This window comes from Triplophysa rosa, linkage group LG11 (assembly GCF_024868665.1).
Source record: "Triplophysa rosa linkage group LG11, Trosa_1v2, whole genome shotgun sequence".
In the NCBI taxonomy this organism is placed as follows: domain Eukaryota; kingdom Metazoa; phylum Chordata; class Actinopteri; order Cypriniformes; family Nemacheilidae; genus Triplophysa; species Triplophysa rosa.
The window spans coordinates 7,313,074-7,326,921 of NC_079900.1; the positions used below are offsets into that span (position 1 = coordinate 7,313,074).

Below are 13,848 nucleotides of genomic sequence, written 5' to 3' on the forward strand. Positions count from 1 at the left end.
ATAGTAATACTAAACATCTGAAGTAAAACAGTTTTTTATGAAAGTTCTATCAATTTCCAGACATTAAAGCAACAAGTTGCAGTTATTTACCAGGGTCTTTCTATACCCCTTATTTACACAGAAACCAAATGACCACAGCGCAAGGTCTCATGCTTCCATAAAAAGTATTCCACAAATAATTATATTTATTATTAATAATGGTCATAGCTTAATCACGACTAAATGTGACCCTGGACCATAAAACCAATTTTTTTTTTAAATTGAGATTCACACATCATCTGAAAGCTGAAGAAACATAATCTTTCTATTAATGTATGGTTTGTTAGGAAAGGACAATATTTGGCTGAGATGAAACTATTTGAAAATCTGGAATCTGAGGGTGCAAAAAATCTAAATATTGAGATAATCGCCTTTAAAATTGATCATCAGAGGCGCTGTAGCAGTCTGTTGCTAAGCAGAAACAGGTTTGTTTTAATGCTCTCTATTGGATTACCGCTGTAATGATGTTGTAGATAATAGATGAACCCGAAAGTAGACATTCTAAGCTTTACATAGATAACAAACTTGACTGGGTAATTTCCAAAGAGCGGGGCGCAGCAAGTGAAGTTATTTGTTCGCGATTTTGCTGCATCCACTCAAAAATTTGTTTAAAAAGTTTTTATATATTTACATTAAGAAATTTTGAAAATATCATGGAACATAATCATTACCTAATATCCAAATGATTTTTGGCATAAAATAAAAATCGATAATTTTGACCCACAATGTATTGTTGGCTATTGCTACAAATATACCCGTGCTACTTATAACTGGTTTTGTGGTCCAGGGTCACAAATATAGTTTATAGTTGATATAACAAGCAGTTTGGTGCTGTGGCAGTGTAAAATTGAATACACACCTCAGAGACCCCAAACAAGCTCTAACAATATGACTGTTACTCTCTCACGCTATACCAGACCTGACTTCCTGTGAACCAGCTCTTCTCTCGAAGCCTCACAGGATTATCTGACATTCCCCATCTGCAGCTATCGACCAACCACAGCAATTTAATCTAAGAGGCAGTATGCCCACTAAAACGTAAGCAGGGTGTTTGGGGTTGTCAGACAGATAAGAGATGTTTTCATGGTAAGGCCTGCGCTCTGAGCATTTAACCTTCTCATGGCTACAGCTCTGAGCAGAGAGAGAGAGAGAGAGGGAGGGAGAGAGAGAGAGGGAGAGGGAAGGGAGATGAGAGAGGAGGGGAGGCGCGAGAGAGAAGAGGAGACGGGCAGAAGAAAAAAGAAAGGAAAAGATCGACCGAATGAGAGAGAGAGCAGAGAGAGAGAGAGAGAGAGGGGAGGAGGGAGGGAGGGAGGCGAGGGAGGGAGGGCGAGTGGGAGGGCAGGGACCGAGGAGAGAGGAGAGAGAGAGGGAGGGAGGGAGGGAGAGAGAGAGGGAGGGAGGGAGGGAGAGAGGGAGGGAGGGAGGGAGAGAGGGAAAGAGAGAGGGAGAGAGAGAGAGAGAGGGAGAGAGGGAGGGAGGGGACGGATTGGGCTACTTTATGAAATATATTTTTCCTATTGTGTGATATATCAAAAATGTAGAAAAAAAGCTGTTAACAATACATTATTTTATATTTATAATATAAAATAGCATAAGAGATTTATCTATATTGTTTTTTTTCACATTTTTTGCTGTCACACCATAAAACACCTTTACACAATTATTAATATGATATAATATAATACAATACAATACAATGTCTGCGCTTGCATGAGAAGTGTTCACTAAATTTCAACGGATGTTACGTCACATACTGGAATCATAAGTGAATCTGCCATCTCGAGTCTCGTCCTTTTCTGGACAGAAGTTTAAATATAAATGTGGAGGTGCAGTAGAACAACTGGCTATTAATACATTTCCTCTTCAGAGGTGAAAACTGAAATAGGTCAGGTAAAGGTGACCCTCAGAGAAAAGAAAACAGCTGAAGCTGTTCCGTAAGGAACTTGTAAGATCACCTGTGCCAGAATAAAATCAGCTATAGCAAGAAACCAGACTTAATAGTAAAATTGTGCATTTAACGATATAGTGTATGTTCAGATACGAATTTAGAATGATATGTCATACAATATATCATGAAGGAGACAATAAAAAGAAACAGTTGATAATTGAAATGTGGAGTGATATTGAAAATTGTGTAAAGGGACCAACCTGCCCCAGCACAGCTGTAAAATCCCCTCTTACATGATGTGAGAAACCCCTTGGGGTAAACCAGTCCCAGCTGCCATTTGTTATAATGCCTTCAAATCCCCCATCACCAAATACATACAAAGAAAGCGTAAGATTTTTTGCCTCATGTGAATGCCTGTTTTCATACACAAACACACTACATGCACCTTAAAAAGAAAACAAGAGAATGAAACATTTTCAGAGCACTACATGATTTTAGTTTAAACACTGGACGTCTAAGCATTATTGTACACATTTAAAGAGATTTACACCGGGAGAACATTAATATTTGTTTACTGGCTTCGTGACATGCTAATTGCTGGCAAATTTTACAACAATCTGATCAAATGAATTATGATGAAATAAACAGGAAGTCATCATCTTTCTCTCTGGATGTTTCAGAGGACATTGCGTACTTTGGGCACAGACACCAGTTATAACATCAAGCAGGCACTAGGGACTGTTCAATGCATTAGAGCATTTAAATGTGTCCCAAATGTATGCTAAGATCCCCAGAAGTGAATTTACACAAAACACGCTGCATATTTTCAGTTGATGTGCATGTTTACAGGGTGACATTAAGCATTAAATATTAATTCACCCTCATCTCTGTGTTGACAGATATACTGTATGTGAAGTCTTGTAATGTGCGAGGGACAAATCAAAATGCTGTCACATCAATGTCAGATTTCTGATCTTGGATATTTTTATGACTGCCCAGAATTTTCCAATTTGCTCAGATTATTATAACATCTGCTGTAAATTCAGTCTGATGCTAGAATATCAAGTCAGGTTAAGCAAGAAACAATTAGACAAATTTTTCGAACTGAAAACCCAAAGACTTTCAAAATTCATTACCTTCTATTTCTGCTTCCCATTTTGTAATAATCTTCTGCAAACCATCTGCTGAAGATGACAATTAGGTTAGAATAACAGTTTAGATACTATAAAAAAAGATCAGGTTTAATGGAGCCTTGTCATTATTTTTTATTAACAGACTGCATACGGTCATTAGTGCAAATTTTATGGCACTTTTTAATATTTATATTTCAGGAAAAATGTTCTCTAACCACCCAAATCCAGTTTTAAAAGACCCAGAAATTAAACTTCCTTCTTCATTTAGTCATCCTCATGTCAAGACTGTATGACTTTTTCTCAATTCCTCAAGATATTTTGAAGAATGTTAGTAACCAAACAATGTTGGCCCCCATTCACTTCCATTGTATATAGACACAAAATATCTTCTTTTGTGTTCCACAGATGAAAGGTTTTGAATGACATCAGGATGAATAAATGAATTCTATTTTTTGGTAGATGTATCGTTTTAAAAGATTAACATTTTGTTTTCAGATAAAACCAGCATTTTTCCTCTGTAAATGACTCAAAATTTTAACTGGAAAAAACAAGGCTGTCAGAATATCACATAGAATAGATGTTTGTGTACATTTGAACAACAAAAAAAAACGATGTATACAACGCACCAAAATAAACTACACTTTTAACTGCCGCCATTCACGATTCCACAGCCTCATGTACAGCAGATGAAAAACTTGGCACATCACGATTTCAACCAGAGCAAGACTTTTAAATCTTGGTTCCACATGAATCCTGATTGTCAGGGAACATATGCTCATTCTGCCTGCTCATGTTTCATACATTTCGTGACTGTTAATCTAAACTGAGAGTTTAGTTTGATTCTTGTTAAAACAGAAGCTGTTCTATACACCCACACACTTCTGACCTTGCATTTATTTTATTGAGGTTCTATTAAGGTATGTAGTTGCCTTGGAAATGTGAAATAAGTAGTTCTTATGAAGTTGATTGTATTACTTATCTTTTCATCAAGACTTCTTCTGTTTGAGATTTTTGGTAGATCTGGTGAAAACGATTTGAAGGTCTTTGAAGGGGATTTATCTTCTCAAACTGTAACATATCCAGAGCTCATCCCATATTCTTGTCAGCATTTTAGTCTTGGGTGAGGTCCTATTGTTCAAATCTCAACTCTTCACTGATTTTAAGTCTTTTATAAATGGGACAGTTCACCCAAAAAGAAAATTATTTAGTCATTTATTCATCCTCATGTCATTCCAGACCTGACTTATTTTGAAGAACGTTGATAACCAAACGACACTGGACCCCATTGACTTCCATTGTATGACCACAAAACCACCAAGATGTTTCTCAGAATGTCTCCTTTTGTGTTCCACGGTCATACAGGTTTTGAACAACATGAGGGTAAATAAATGACAAATACACTGTATTTATTTTGGTTGAACTATCCCTTTAAGGTAATTACAAGGGAACCATTTAGGTGGAACTTCAACCAGATCTGAGTTAAACAGCAGCAGATACAAACAATTACAATAATGCAGCATAAATGTCAGGGAAACAAACCTTTCGGGTGGAGCTCTACAGCCCGTCTTAAGCCAAGAACTTGGATCTGTTATGAATGACTGAAGTTCTCAAGCAGTAGTTTGTCAAACCTCATACAACAGATATAGAAGCCCTTTAAATTCTTCCAGTCGTGGATGAAGTCCATTGCATCGGCTTTGTATTGTAGCTAAATTACTATGCATCGAAAAAAAGACATTGGCATTAAACAAAAAATTTGGCATTAAAGTGAAACCGTGTGCAGATATTAGTTATGAGTAAACAATCTGCTAGTTTTCTCTGGATCCATTTTTATATGTCGGCGGCTTCAATGTTTTTCGAACGCCAGCGCCATTATAATTATTGCTATTAAAGAAGATTGTTTGCAAAAGCATTACTGCACCTGTAATCATGCCAAACAAATCCATCCAGAGTCTCATGTCAGGTTAATCAAACAAATAAAATCAAAACCGTCCACATCGGTTTATACATTTTATACTAATGGGTCCTGTCTGGGGACATTTATTACATTTGGAATGAAACCCAACCTTACATGACCCATTTAAAACATTTTATCACAATTTCCCCTTGATCTATGCAGTGTTGATCTTTCAGGGCTACTTAGTTACAATTATTACAGCGAAATGTGTTTGATGGACTACAGATAAACTCACTATCCTGTGTGTGTCTGATACCAAAAAATGATTTTTGACTTCTATTGTAAATAAAAATCTCAATTCCAGTATTACAACACTCCACCACATGATGAATATTACACAAGAAAGCTACAAGTTGAAGGATTTCTCAATGCCAGGTGTTATTTCCCAAAAAATGTCCGAAACATTTGGGTGTTGGTACCTTCAAAATATAAGTAACCTTTCCGTTTTTGGAACGAAAGAGCTTTCACCTGTCCTTCAATGCAATGTTCTTTATTCTGGTTTGGCTTGATAGTACTTGTGCTGACAGTACTTCTGATAGCTGGGCCTTTTAGGGTGCTTTTACACCTTGAAGGACATCTGAATGTTCTTGGATTCAGTTAAAGGCGGACTTTGTTATCGATGGTCTCAGCTGGTAGGCATGCAACTCTTTCTTCAGCACAGGAATCCAAACCAGTTGTTTGTACGCTGTCGGAAAAGCATGAAAGCAGAGAGATGTGAAATGCTACAGGACCCCTTTCTATGAAAAAGGTGTTAAAATAATAGAGCGCTTTTCATTATAATGAGAAACACCCGGGGAACCTGAGCATGTAGGTAACACTGAAGAGATGCTATTTTGAGCCATGAACCAGACAAAAAGCTATTTATATGGAAGAGGAAAACAAATACTTTACTATCATTTGACAGATCGTTTTTCTCCTCACTTTGTTTTGTGAAGATTAGAACTTTATCCTTAACAAAATGTATCCGCAGAGAGCTCATATGTCAATTGAACATAAAGAAGGATTAGAGCATTTCTATACATGCCTCTCAAACATGATGTAATGACATATGTAAGGGATCAAACTCAATAGCTTTCACCTTTCGAAGAACTTGATATCCTGCAGGTGACTTGTGTTTTCAACCTACTGTAGTACAGCATGTGTGCATGTAAACATACCACGACATTTTAGAAAAGGAAAAACTATTTAATGCACATCTTGATCAGCACAGTATGCCTTCAACATTTGACTCGTTGTGTAGTTGATTCATATACATTTCTGTACAGTTCCTAAATTCTCTCAAACATCAAACATAGTCATAAAATAAAGAGAAACAAAAGTAATAAATAGAATGTTCTCGAAGCTCTGCAGAATATGACAGAAAATGGCAAGATTGTCTCACAGATTCACGAAAAAGCAAGACACATTTACATTTTTTACCCATTCTGGACATTAATGTTATGGATATACGTACATGAGTCACGTGCGCGGGCTTGTGTATTCTGACCTTTATTTAAATAGTGAGATAAATATATATTTTCTGTGCCATATATGTATAAATAAATACTTTCTTTTGTACACTTTCACATGAGCGACAAAACACAACAGAAATACCCAAAAAAGAACTCTTATTGACATTATGTTACAAATACAGCTACGATGCATGTACTTGTTCTGCCCCTCTCTACATGCCACGACTTTGGAGAGCAAAATAAATAACAGAAACGGACAGCAGTGTTGCTTCTGAGAAATCAAGGGGTGAGAAAAGCACTCTCCACGTTACTTCACTTACAGAAGAGATAACATTAACAGATCAAAATAATACTGAAACCTGTACGCAGGATACATACACTGACCTGACCAAGAACGAGTCTGAATCTTTACTTTTGTGCATTAGAAGTATGTTATTAAATCATGAGTCATAAGAAGAAACTGTCTTTGTGTATCTTTAAGGCATGTTTGAGGAACCGGATGGAACCTCGCTGTATGGAGGACAACGTTTGCTATGGAATGATATATGATGGCTATTGTATGGTGGTCACGTGACCAAATTTTCAAACAAAAGCCAAAACCAAAAAGCAAGATAAATCAAATAATTCAGTAGCAGAAAATAGTAGGCTACTGCATAGAGGTCACAGAATCTCAGATAAAAACTTTTTATCTTTTGCTGTAAATCCATAGTATAACCATCTGGAATTGCAAAAATATCAAGGTTTTGCAAAACACTTGCTTCACGGAAATTCGTAACTATTTTACAAGGTGCATAATTCGTATGATTTAATTTGTATGATTTATTTCAATCTGCATTCGCCCAGTGATATTAGGTTTAGGTGTGGACCTTCATTCATGCTTTTGTCTATTAAAGGTGCTGCGTGTGTAATATTTAGGAGGATCTATTGACAGAAATGTTGTATAATATACATAACTATGTCTTCAGAGGTGTATAAAGACCTTACATAATGCAGCGTTAAGTTTTTATTACCTTGGAATGAGCTATTTCTATCTATATACACCGCTGGTCCCCTTACATGGAATTCTCCATGTTGTTTCTACAGTAGCCCTAAACAGATAAACTGCTCTACAGAGCGCGTTTTGTAAATACGCTATCTTCTACGGCAAAGAAGCGAAAACGCGACAACAAATTTGTCCTGTCAGAGCTGTTGTAGTGCTTCAAAAGGGAGGGGGGTGTGAGCCATTGGTTGCAATTCACAATCTCACCACTAGGCTGCTAAAATCTCCAAATTGCTCCTGTAATCGTACGTTTTTGTCTGATTCTCATTCAAAACCACCAATATGTAAAATGTTACGTTCTCCCATGAAATCATGTTGGGTTTTGGCTTTCTGAAGAGAACGAAAGCAGTGCTCGCCCTTGTCGATTACTTTTAGGAACAAATCAAAAGAGCCCACGGCACAGTCCCACTTAAGACAACCGAATTTCCTTGGTTTTTCTTTTACATTTTTATCATCCTCATGTTCAACATAGCAAATCTGACTAGAAAAGTAACAGCACCTCTCCTCAACAAGCACGATGTATCATTCATATCATAAAAGTTGCAGAAGGACTTTGGGTTAAATCCCACATATTTTAACATGAAATAAGAGCTTGATTAAAAAATCCTCAGTTCTGAGAAAGAACATTAGTAAAACCAGCAGTAAGAATCTACATGTAATGTTCTTGATCTAAAAACTGTGGCGCTACTTTTCCATATTGAAATGAATGATTCTTTAAAATATACATGGAATTATCTTACTGTTATTACTGTGGTACATGAATAGATTAGACACTGCACACACTAATGGACACTAGACTACGGCTCCAGCAAACATCTAATTCACTACACGTCACAAATTTAGATAATATACTATGTATATATTGTACCTATGTCTCTTTAGAGGGCATTTTTACCTGTAACCCTGTTTCAATTGTGAAAGCTGTTTACTATAAAGTGCTTTAAATAGTGAGGCAAAGGCTAATGTAATATGTCTGTGCTATGAAGCCCTGAGGCCAGCACTGCTAAATCTGACCTGAGGTGACAGTATTTCACATGCACTGGCAAACAGAATTAAAGTTGTACGAGTAAGCAAAGCTCCTCTGCTTTCCGTTATACGTCTCATTGCTGCATCTTAGAGCTTTGCTATTCAGCGATCAGTTATTTTTAGTTTCCTTTTAAATATTTAATATTCATTTATAAAGCGATTGAATCATGCTTGCTATTTTAACTGAATTGAATGTGATAATTGTTTATTTTATCACTGGCATTTTTGGCTGGATTTCATTACAGGCCTCTTAAATCAGTAATATTGTGCTAAACAGAAAAGTAAATGCTATGAAACAGTGATAGAGAATAAAATGTTTTAACTTTCCGCGCTAACAGAGAAAACTGCTTAATGATGGAAATTTATAGTGTTCACACCAAACGCGAATTAAGCAATTTGCGTGAGTAAATTACATACAAAGTCAATGCAAACTTGCGTCAATTGCATCTTCCGTGCAAGTTGAAAAACTTGCCATTCTTAATCCTGCACTGTTAGATAACTACAGACCGGTATCTCTCCTCCCCTTCATTGCCAAATCTCTTGAGCGTGTTGTTTGTAACCAGCTCTCCCCCTTTCTCATGCATAACAACCTGCTCTCTGTCATTGAAGCCCTAAAACTGGCAAGAACTGCCTCGAACTCATCTGTACTCATCCTACTGCATCTATCTGCCACCTTTGACACCGTTAACCACCACATCCTCCTGTCGACCCTCAAGGCTATGGGTGTCTCCGGAATGGTGCTACAATGGTTCAGGTCTTACCTCTCAGGTAGGTCATTTAGAGTAACCTGAGGTCTCTGAGTCCCAACATCTCGATACAGGGGTGCCTCAGGGCTCAGTGCTTGGGCCGTTGCTCTTTTCTGTATACATGACATCCCTTGGCTCTGTCATTCGGAAACATGGCTTTTCCTATCACTGCTATGCGGATGACACACAACTCCACCTGTCATTTCAGCCTGATGATCCGACTGTTTCTGCACGCATTTCAGCATGCCTGAGCGACATTTCGCTCTGGATGAAGGACCATCACTTGCAGCTGAACCTTGCAAAAACAGAACTGCTTGTAATCCCATCCCACCCTAGGATCCATCACAACTTCTCCATTCAACTGGGCTCATCAACCATCACATCTTCCAGAATGGCCAGAAACCTGGGAGAGGTGATCAATGATCAGCTAAACTTCACAGATCAGGTTGCCAGCACCACTCGATCCTGTAGATTCATCCTCTACAACATCAGGAAAATTAGACTTTTCCTATCCGAGCATGCTACGCTGGTCCTAGTCCAGGCTCTTGTTCCGTCCAGACTGGTCTATTGCAATGCGCTACTAGCTGGACTTCCTGCTTGCACAACAAAACCTCTGCAGATAATCCAGAATGCAGAAGCAAGAGTGGTCTTCAATGAACCGAAGAGAGCACACGTCACCCCTCGCTTCATTAAGTTACATTGGCTCCCAATAGTCGCTCGCATCAAATTCAAGATTCTGCTCCTGGCCTACAAGACCACCACAGGTTTGGCACCCCCCATCTTCATTCACTAATGCAGACTTATGTACCCGCCAGATCCTTACGCTCTGCAAATGAACAACGTCTTGTGATTCCATCCCAAAAAGGTAAAAATATCGCTCTCACGAACCTTCTCTGGATCGGTTCCACATTTGTGGAATGATCTGCCTGCTGCTACAAGATCAGCAGATTCTGTGGCCATCTTTAAGAATCGGCTGAAAACACATCTCTTCCGTCAGCACCTGACCGATCATTTGTGAATTCTATATCTTTTCTACTCTATCTATATAAAAAAAAACTTGTCTCACAAAGCCTACTACAGTGTACAGAGCTATGTTTTATTGCACTTATGCTTTTTGTTGTCCTAATGTTGACCCAATTGCTTCCATTGTTTACACAACTTGTAAGTCGCTTTGGATAAAATGAATAAATGTAAATGTGAAAATATTTGTCAGCTCGTGCCACTCACGTGAAGTAATAAAGAGCGAGGAACGCGATTGTTTGCGTTTGGTGTGACACAGCATTAGTGTATCGCCCCTGGTCAAGACACTGTATTAGTCTTAGTACCATACTAAAAACATTAAAACAGACCGTGTTTTCCTGTTTACTTGCAGAAACATGAGATTGGTCATAATAGACATTGCTATACATAAAATAACAAACTCCACAATGCTAGCTTAGTACAACTCTTATATGTACATAACTAGATGGCTACAGTATATCATACATATGGCGATTCTAGACATGTCCACAAAAAGCACGGATGAAGTGCATGTTAAAGGGATAGTTCACCCAAAAATGAAAAATCTTTCTTTCTTCTGCAGAACACAAAAGAAGATATTTTGAAGAATGTTGGTAACCGAACAACGGCGGTACTCATTTACTAGCATTGGTTTTGTCCATACAAAACAGTACCACAATTCCTCGGTTACCAACATTCTTCAAAATATACTTTTTTTGTGTTCTGCCGAAGTAAAAACGTCGTACAGGTTTGAAATGACAAGAGGGTGTGTAAATGATTTACATTTTTGGGTGAACCATCCCTTTAAAGCTGGATATGCTGAAGACTTTATACAATTCAAGCACAAGTGTGTTGAGAAGGTCAGAGAGCACAGAGGCATATGAAGGTCCTGAGTCAGTTTTTTTAAATAACCTTGCTCTCATTCTATCCCTATCAGATGTGATTGATTGAATCCGTGCAGCACAAAAGGCATCGTATCTGCTTTTTAGTGCCGAGTCAGCAGTGAGCGGTCACAGGACACGGTCATTGGTGGCTCAGGCTTAACGAGAATTTCAGCACAAGGATGGATGTCAAAAAAGCTCAAAATGTGTTTTGACTCGCTCATTGGGTAGAAGCAAATTTTGCTGAAGCTGACATTAGATGAAACGGAGAATCTGGTCCTAGATCACCACAAAAAAAGATAATTTAGAGACGTTTTTACACACAAAAAAAAAGCTTTACGGAGAGGATAGGAGAAAAAAACAAATGGTCCCCTGCCAAAACAAATGAGTATTTCTGTCTTGATTTTAAGCACACTCTAAAAAATGTTGGGTTGTTTCAACCTATTGTTGAGTAAAATATGAACAAACCCAAGCATTGAAAACCCAGAAAGTCTCCATATTTGACCCAACCATCATAGATTTTGGGTAACGCTTTACAATAAGGTGCTATTTGTTAACAATTAGTTAATGCATTAGCTAACATGAACTAACAATGAACAATACTTCTACAACATTTAATGTTAATTTCAGCATTTACTAATACATTATTAAAACCAAACGTTGTCACTGTTAACATTAGTTAATGCACCATGACCTAACATGAATAAATGCATTGACATGAACTAACATTGACAAGGATTAATAAATGCTGAAAAACGAAATTGTTCATTGTTAGCTAATGTTTGCTATTGCATTTACTAATGTTAACTAATATCACCTTATCGTAAAGTGTTACCAGATTTAGACATTTTTACGTAAGAACAAGACAGAAATAATGATTAAGAATATGTGATTTCCCTGCTGTCCAGAATTCAACACCTAACACTATGACATCATTAACAATAGCACTACCATAAATGTCAAAATGTAGCTTGATTGTAATATATCATGGAGGTTTTTAAGGCTGTTGTGCAGAGCAGATGTCAGTGCAATCCAAACATAAAATATCCACAACTTAGAGTCATTTTGAAGAGCTTGTCTCCACAATCCAGTTTTGCTGGCATCTAGTGCCCCAATCATCTCTGCTTGGAAATATGCGAATTTATAGAATAAAAGTGTGTACACAGAAACAGATAATTGAATACGTTCAATCGCCTGCTTCACTTCAAATGCAAGATAAATCTAGCGTTGTTCTTGATCCATTATTTCAAAGAATGCGTTGTGTGTTTAGCTTGTGGGTCGTTCATCTCAAGAGCGTTTCGTGAAGGTCTTCTGTTCCTGTGAGCTTCCTTCCTTATTTCCCTGGGGTTCGTAGATCCTTGAGTCCCAGGATGCAAACAAGCATGGAAACATCAACATATACCGCTCATCTTTGTAGAAATTGTTTACAACATTTTGTCCCAAAGGAATTGCACAATACAGCAATAGATTCACTCGTAATTTCAAAGCGCCGAGTCTTCCATGTTGGGTCAGTTTAATCACAGATGGGTTTTTTGGGAACGACTGGGATCACTATTCGCAATCATTTGGACACCATAGAGCAGCAAGGAAAGTGTAACAAAAATATATAATCACAATCTGAATAACCTAAAGAAAAGCCTATGATATTTACGTCCGTCATATCCAGTTAAAACAGTCTATATCGATAAATAGCATTCACAGAGAAATCCGAGACGTATGCAGTTTGTTGAAATCAGTCAGGTTTCCAATTATTTTTAACGGAAATTGCTGTTTTAGTCTTTTTATGTGATTCTATTAAAACCACTAACACCTACAACTAATACACCAAATATATGTGGACACCAGAACACACTTTCATTCCCAAAACCGTACGCATTAATAAATGGTTGGTCCTCTCTTTGGTGCTATAACAGCATCTGTGATTTTGAGACGCTTTCCACAACATAGCTCCTGGGATTTGCTCCTGTTTAGAGGGTCTGAAGGTCACTGATGTTGGGTAGCAGGAGTCTGACAGTCTGTGTTTAAACTCATCCCAAAGATGTGATGTTTGCACTTTTGGCCATGTTGTCTTCCATATTATCATAATCCGATCCGAGTTCTGGAAAAGAGTTAGGAATAACTTCTTCTATCAGGTGATCAGGATGAGAGGAGGATGTGTATTATAACTTTGGCCATTTAACAAAATACACCCTGACTGTATGTATTCATCACCTGCACCACCTTTATCTTTCCTTTCTGAATAAGACCACCAGCGCTTGTGTTCTCAGGAGGCGGCCTTTACTGTCTGTGTACGCAGTTGTTGTTCATGTGTGTTTCAGAGGAGGATCATACCCTGTTTGGCCCTTAGCTGTTATCCCTGGGTTCTGGAAAAGGTGTGGAGGGTTAGCTGAGGATGGTACACAAGAAATGAAAACGAACACACCACTTCTGCTGAGGTCAGACAGCGGACGACTGTTTGATGCTGTGGAAGCTGACTCGCGTGGGGGATGTAGGAATAGACATGGCCCGAGCCACGCGCGCCCGGATGGAGTGCTTGTCCTGCCAGCGATGCCAGCGCTTACGCACAGCTGACCGCACCTAAGGATGAAATAGACAATGGTGAAAAAAGTCTGGAAAAACCATACAAACTAGGCCTAATTGTAATTTTGAAGTCAGCATGCCTTTAAACTCTCATGTTTTCCTACAAAAT

General features: G+C 38.1%; 1 protein-coding gene across 3 annotated transcripts in view; it reads right to left on the reverse strand.

The window, feature by feature from the left end:
* Window positions 1-6,197: 6,197 nt before the first annotated feature.
* The window catches only part of crhr1 (corticotropin releasing hormone receptor 1), a 121,088-nt gene continuing 113,437 nt past the window's right edge, over window positions 6,198-13,848 (reverse strand). Inside the window, exons 14-15 of one of the 3 annotated variants that reach the window (XR_008963816.1) lie at window positions 13,491-13,736; window positions 6,198-13,257 (exon numbers count right to left, since the gene is read on the reverse strand). Coding sequence is in view for 1 of the 3 variants with exons in the window: in XM_057345583.1 (XP_057201566.1) it covers window positions 13,596-13,736 (141 nt within the window). In the remaining 2 variants the exon portion in view is untranslated. Of the gene's footprint in view, window positions 13,737-13,848 lie in introns of all 3 variants that reach the window. The other 2 variants (XR_008963815.1, XM_057345583.1) reach the window with 2 other exon arrangements.